Source organism: Haliaeetus leucocephalus, unplaced genomic scaffold (genome assembly GCF_000737465.1).
Source record: "Haliaeetus leucocephalus isolate CR32 unplaced genomic scaffold, Haliaeetus_leucocephalus-4.0 Scaffold373, whole genome shotgun sequence".
In the NCBI taxonomy this organism is placed as follows: domain Eukaryota; kingdom Metazoa; phylum Chordata; class Aves; order Accipitriformes; family Accipitridae; genus Haliaeetus; species Haliaeetus leucocephalus.
Genome location: NW_010972809.1, coordinates 270,376 through 277,590, shown reverse-complemented (window position 1 = coordinate 277,590; position 7,215 = coordinate 270,376). Strand labels below are relative to the sequence as shown.

Genomic DNA, 7,215 nt, shown 5'->3' with positions numbered 1-7,215 from the left:
CTCACCCCCCCCCCCCCCCGCCTCCCCCCCCCGCCCCTTTTTTTGGAGGGGCGTTAAAGAGTAATGGAAGTAAGATATCCTGTCATCAGTAACTGGAGACTGAGGTTCAAAAAGAGATACTACTGCTAATAGCATACCAGCTATTTTTCATTCACTGATACCACTCAGTGTTATGCGCTATTTGATTTAATAATATTTTTATTTGTATCTGCATGATCTGGTTATCACTGAAATGCTACTAGATGAGGAGATTAGACAGAAAAGTGTATTATTGTCATACAAGTAATTTATAACATTTTAAAACACCAAGATAAATGGTGCTAATAGTTGCAGCCAGAATTCACACAAACATGCCTGAAAGTTACTGATGATCCTGATACTGTACAGTGTGACTTTTCATAATGCTTTCAATGAGAAGTGGCAAAGCAACAAGAACACCATGATGAATGATTTCAGTAACTGATTAGGCCCACGAGTACTTAACAATTGCTATCGTGGATTAGGCGGCATTTCAGAAGCTTGAGATAGTTGTCAATTTTGTGGGAATCTCGGCGGAGGCAATGCAGCAGGTTGTAAAAGGCAAAGAGTCTGGAGTCCTCGTCAGCGAGTTGCAGGGATGGAAGGCCTTCCCACTGAGAGTAAACTTCATTTCCGATCTCACCAGAATGAACCTAAAGATACAAAATGATACTGTAGTAAATGATAGTGAATCTGACTGGATGTAGAACAGAGTATTTAAAATACTGGCCTTGAGGAATGCTGGTTGCTCGTGTATGGCTTGTAAAGTGTTTCCTGTTATGGTTCCCACTATTTTGTATAATGTTCTATATCTTCATGCAGATTTTGAATGGATTTGTCAGATTTTTCAGTTTATTATTTCCCTAAAATATGTAAGAAGTTTAACTGTATCAGTAGTGTTTTAAGAGAACTGGTGTGTTAACCAATGTCCAGTGGAATCTGACTTTGCAGAGAAATCAAACCTTCCTTCATGCATGGACTCATCAGTGACATCTCTTTTTGGTTCCCTCCACCTTGAAATCTTTGTTAGCACTTGTTCCTAGAACTTCTTTGTGTGTATCTCGACCTTTGTCTCTGCCCATCTCTTAGGTGATGTCTCTGATACAGGCAACTTCAAGACCATGTTACCAGACAAATCTCTCAACAGTATATCTTCAGATGTATTGTACCTCAGATTCCATATAAAAAAAAAAAAAAATGCTGAGTGATAGAGTGACCTCTAATGTTAGAAAGCTACACGTAGGAACTCAGGTAGTGAGTTGGTGTCTGAGGTGAAGATTGGTTTAGGTCTCCTTGTTTGAAAGAGGCAATCATTAATTTTCTTATATCACAGAAATCTACCTCTCATAGCTGGAAGTCTGTGCCTATTGGTGCTTGTGCATCTTCCTTATTTCCCACCATTTGTACTTTGTAAAAGCACATAGGAGAGTATCTGTGGAGCCTCTATCACTCAGTTTAAGTAACAGGCAAAAAAAAGATAGACCTACTATCACTCAAAAACGTCATTTGACTCTAAGGAATTTGTCAGTCTTGTCTTCAACCTCCTTCTGTAAATAATGTGAATGAGAAGGTGGAGACAGGGTAACTGTAGCAGCACCTGACTTCTACTGTTATCTTGGATTCTTGCCTGCACCCCTTTTTACATGTGGATATGGGATAGAGATGTATTTGATTACACCAATAAATGCATTTGTGGCCTGGGTGGGCTAAGGTTTCTGAGTAAAGAGACACCTAACTGAAAGAAAGACCATGAGTGACCCCATGGAAGATGGTAGATACAATGATGGCGGCACTCTTAATGCTGTTCAACTGTTCAGAGCCTAAGAAAAAGCCAGTAAAATCAGAACCTCTTTTTAACGTCAAGCTCACTGACAGAATGATATATTCACGGACTAACAGAGGCCCCTTTAAAAATAAACAAGCTAGAGCTGATTTTATTCAGGAAAGCTTTCAATCAATTACTGATAAAAAGAGGTATTCGAGTATGGGTTTTGTCAGACAACAGCCTTGTTGTCTAACCTTACAAGTGTGGGGGGAACCAAGTCAGAGCCAGAGTTCAGAGGAACCAGTATGGTGTGAAAAGAGAAATGAAAGATACCATGATTACTTTGCTGTATGCCACGTCTTTGCAATAGCCCAGACTTCCAGAGCAGTTTTGAACACAGTATCTGTTTCTGAAAACTATACACAATACCTGTATGTATACAGATGTGTATAAACATGCTAAAACATACTTACAAATATGTGCATGGGAAAAAACACAGATGCATCCTTAAAAAATCAGGATTGCAAATTCAGAATACCCAAAGATAGAATGACAGTTACCAGTCCTGATGATTACACCTTCCCTCGAAGCAGGACTGGGAGTAGGCTGGATTATGCTATGCTAGTCATATCACATTGTCTTTAGAAATTGCAAGATAGCAGAAGAAAAGAAAGCTGAAAGAAGAAAACTGAAAAGTTCTCAGTTTCAGCTATTTTGGCTCCCATTTCTCCTTCACATCTACCGTTTCCTTTCCTATTCCAGGTAGGGAGGGCCTGTCACTGTATGCGTCTTCCTTACAGCAACAGGCTGGAAGGATGTTAAGGACCTAATACTACTTACCCGCCCAACTATTTTCTCCATTCCTTCTAGAAGCCGCTTGTTTTGTTCTTCAATCTCTACAGCCTTCCAGAGGATGGTGTCTGGAGCTTCTTTGATTCTTTGTACTTCAGAGGCCAGATGGATGAGGGGATCATTCCAGGAGCGCAGCACTCCCAGTATTAAATTCAGTAGGTCTTCATGCTGCTCACCCACATTAAGAAAAGGCAGTTAAAATAGGAAGGCTAAATGCTGGCAGCATTAGGAGGCCTTTAGAGCAATATCCTCAGACATAGTGATTTGGGAACTTACTCCAGGACCTACCACTGAATGTGCCCTATAGCCCTGTCTTAGATACCTCTGTGCAATTGCATTTTTGAAGTTTGTCATTGTTGTCATCATGTTTTACAATATTAGCACAAGCAGTTACAGTATTGTAATGGAAAATATCATTAAACCTTCTCCACATTAAAAACTAGCAAGCATAACTGTGTTTCATCTCTGTGAAAAAACCAGAACTCCTTATCTGATTTTTTGATTAACATTTTAAAATCCAATGTGTGGTGTTTTGTTTTTTTTAAGTTTAGTATTGAATGGAAGGTGCACATTATGGTAAACCACTAAATAGCTTTTATTGCCTCTGCGTAACTCATCTGTTCTCCCCTTTGAACAATGGTTCTTCCAGCAACAGCTCTCTGGTTTTAAAAATTGTCCTTTCTTGTGGGCAATAAAAATTCATAAAGTTTATGGTTATGGTAGTATTCAACCATTTCTTCTTTGCTAGGTGCACTGGATCTGAACACAACCAGACTTGTTATGTACCCAGGGCTGTGAACTCTATTGCTCCCAATAGAGGTTCTGAATGACATACCGAGAAGATGGAGATAGTGGGATTGCAAGGATATCAACACCATGAAACTGATAAAGATTTCTCCCTGGCAACCCACCGTTCATACACCTGTGCTTATTTTTTTCTCCAGAGTATTTTCAAATTGTATCTGTGAGCATAGGCTGAACAAGACTGTCTTCATCTTCCCTTAAGTTTATAATTATTAAATTGACGTATGTAGCATGTTTCTCTTTACAAGTATTTTGCAGTATTTTGCACTAGAGTCTTTGTATTTGGATGGTGATGTGACCACTTTTGCCTACTGGTAACAGCAAGAATATTCAGCATTTGTTTAGTAATGTCAGTGTTTTCAGGTACTGGAAAACTATTTACCTCTGCTGACATATGGTATTGACTATATAGCCAATGTATTTTTATGTTTGTTAGTCTAATAATTGTCTATAAGGTGTTTTAAGATAATGTTCAAAGGCTGTAGTATTCTCGGTGCTGTACAAGCATGGTTACTGGCATTGCTCCATGAGGTTATATTGCAATTGGAAATAAGATGAATTGGAAATAAGCAATGACTGAATGTAACATACAGGAAAAGGAAGGGAAGATGAAAGCTTCTGGTACTTAGATATTCTGTGTAGTCTGTAACTTAGTATCAGCAAATGTAAAATCAACTTTTCTTGGCTTTTTGGTGCTTTCCTCTTCCTGGATTTTTAATTCCGATGGAGCTGATTTCCCTCTCTCTCTGCCTGCTGCCTCTCTATTCCTTAATGCTCCCTCTTCCCCCCCTCCCCCTGCTCTGTCTCACACTGAATGACATTAGAAATGGGACTTACATGAATCTGCTGAGCTTGCTCCTTATCTTCAGGAGTGGTTAAGGAGGAAGTGTGGCAGCCATTAACAGCTTTTGGAATAAAACCCCGGCCCTGAGCATAGCGTTCATCCTGCAGATCATCAAGGACAGGCATTATTGAAATGAGTAAGTGAAGACGAGCTTCAATTCAAATACTGTATTAACTAATTGTTGTTCCATTGCTTTTATCACTGCTTTTATGCTGTAAAGGTCTAAAGTTTCTAGTGAGTCTTTAGAGTGAAACTGGCACCCAGCAAGCACTAACTTGTTCCACAGATAAAGAATGATGGGAAAATGATTTCTTTTAATAGAAGCATTGGGGATCTTAGCAATGGTCAGCACTATACACAGATTGGGTCACCATTGGGACTGTCACTGTCCGCGCAGCAGTCATTTTTGCTTACTTATAGAAGGACTTCATATGTTAACATATGTTTGTGCTTAAAAAGTATTAAATTGCATTTTTATATTTTCTCGCTCTCAGCAAAAGGCAGGGTACTTACAAATTCATTGAATATTTCTGAAGAGAGGAAGTGGATGTAGTGTGAAAGTTTAACTGCTCGGTCAAAAAGTTCCCCAAGGGAAACTTGGCAATTGACAGATCCATTGGGGCAGATTGGCAAGGAGGTCACTCCTTCCTTTGTCAGGAGCATGTTGGACACCAGAAGGACCACCAGCAACAAACCTGTTCAGGTTTAAAAAAAAAAGCAAAATGGAATCACCTGGACTTGTCTGTGCATTTAGAAGTAGCTGTCAGAGCCAGCTGCTGGACGATTTTGACTGTGCTGTCACATGGCTCGGAGTATCCCCTGTACTGGCTGCTGAAAATCAATGGAGGAGGGAAGCACTGTAATTCTGTTATCCTTGCTCCCCTCCGCCATCCTGACAGTACAGCAGAGCTTGCTACAGAGTTTGAGGAGACAAGGTAACCTGTGCTGCAGTGTACACTGTATTCTGAAGTCTCTTACTTTATTGCCTGACTTTATTACATAGTGATAAATGGACGAAAAAAATCGAACTTCTTCACAGTGCAAATATAGATACATAATTATATTTGCACAGATATATAAGTTTAGAAAATAGATTGGTCTTTTATTTTTTTTCTTTTTCTTTCTCCTCCTCCTCCCAGAGGTCCTTTTCTTCTTTGCAAACATTTGGAGTTTAAATTAATTTTGTGGGAGAGTAGTTAGGTCACTCTCTTAAGGTTTTGATTGTCCTGGGAGTTCCTTCAGAAGATTTCCAGCAGCTGTGCTGCTTTGCTGTTTAGAGTTTAACCCTAAACTGCCTACTGCTAAGAAATCAGAGAGAACTTTTGTCTTTTCTCCTGAGTTTCTGAAACTGATATAGAAGACTTCTCATTATCTAAACCACAAACCCTCATCTGTTTAAAACTTTTAATATTAACTTAAGAGAGTCAAGTTTTCTATTCAGTGAAATGAACAAGAATATGCACAGAAAAACAATAGAAAAAATTAAATGCAAATATTTGGTAAATGAATGTACTTATTCAAAGAACACTGTTCTGTGCTCTGAGAGTTTTAGTTCTAGAAATTGGCCTGCTACCTGTATTGGTTCACTAGACTTATTTTAAATGCTAAATTAAAGTGTACCCCATAAATCAGCAGAGCTGTCCCTAATGTTATCATGTGATAAGTTTCTTTCTAGCTCTAAATTCAAGAAAAGTGCATTTATACAATAGTGAAGTAAGTCTTCTTCCTCCCCCATGAACACAGTACGTGCCCCATGCTGTGGTTAGGAAAGTGCTCTGGGGAATAATTCCATGAATAAGAAAACCTGAGACTTGTTGGCTTGGAAAGTTGAAGATACTTATGAAAACACTTCAAAATTACTACATCACTTCTAGACTTGTGGATAATGACTTTTAGTCATTGCCTTCTGAGTGGTGTAGTAAAGCAGTCTGGATCCAGTGGTTCATGTACAGGTGTCACATCCCTCCAGCCAATTTTCTGTGACACTGCCCAATGCAAAGGTCGTGTTAGGAGACAAAAGACTGAATAAAAAAGGGATCAAGCTGCCTTCTGATTTCAAGCTTTGGACACTAAACATTTGAGGTGGAGGCAGGTTCCACCATTATTGGAAGACCAGGTGGCTGGAAGACCTCTGTTTCTAGAGCTGTTACATTTCAGTTACTTCCTAATTCAATCTACATTTAAAGAAATATAAAAGTTATCAGCACGTGAATGGCAAAAGTCTTACCTTTCAGTGAAGCCCCCTTCTTGCTTATGGTAGGCATCCTGTATGATGGCTTGCCCTACCAGAAAGAAGTCTGAATACTTGCTCGTATTCTCTCCACATGCCACCTTTATATACACCATCCAGGGTCCATTTTGCATACATTCAGCAGGTCATGGAGTTTACCTCGATAATTACAAACATCAAATCGCCTTTCTTCCACATTCATATTCAGTATTTTTTGGTATTTTATTTTTAACTGTGAGAGGGAATTTCATTAACAAGTTCAGCTGTGGGATCCTAAGTATGGTTGGATGAAGAGAGTACCAAAATTTTGCCCTGAATGAGGTGCGAATGCCATTGATCCTAGAAAGCTCCAGTTGTCATTTCTGAGACAGGTATTCTCAGTGCTTCTAGCCTGCTGTTCCCACTCCCCACAACTGTCTTCTCATCCTTCCTTGTTTCTTCAGCCATCCAAGCTTGCTTATGTTAAAATTCTGGCTATTTGTGGGAGGCAAACAATATTTTCTGATGTTCACAGTGACAGAAACACCATAAATTGTCCGGAGAAAGGGAAGGGAAGCTTCTGGAAAGACAGGTTGCTATCTGTAAATTTATAGATATGACAAAAGATAATACACAACACAAACCATGATATAACTGATCCTCAGTCTGAAACATGTTTAGAGAAATAGGGGCAGTTCTTATATTAAAAAAATAATAATTTGC

The 7,215-nt window shown here is 39.2% G+C and overlaps 1 protein-coding gene across 2 annotated transcripts; it reads right to left on the bottom strand.

The window, feature by feature from the left end:
• Positions 1-183: 183 nt before the first annotated feature.
• PRL (prolactin) lies at positions 184-6,854 on the bottom strand. Of its 2 annotated transcripts, none has more exons than XM_010573152.1 (5): positions 6,511-6,854; positions 4,797-4,978; positions 4,277-4,384; positions 2,624-2,803; positions 184-671 (listed from the first exon to the last, which is right to left on the bottom strand). In XM_010573152.1, exons 1-5 carry the CDS (start codon positions 6,545-6,547, stop codon positions 480-482), a joined length of 699 nt encoding a protein of 232 aa, XP_010571454.1. In that variant the 5' UTR covers positions 6,548-6,854; the 3' UTR covers positions 184-479. The 2 variants fall into 2 exon arrangements, with proteins under 2 accessions (XP_010571454.1, XP_010571455.1); XM_010573153.1 differs by lacking the exon at positions 6,511-6,854 and adding an exon at positions 5,065-5,086 and having other exon boundaries at positions 197-671; positions 4,797-4,975.
• Positions 6,855-7,215: the final 361 nt, after the last annotated feature.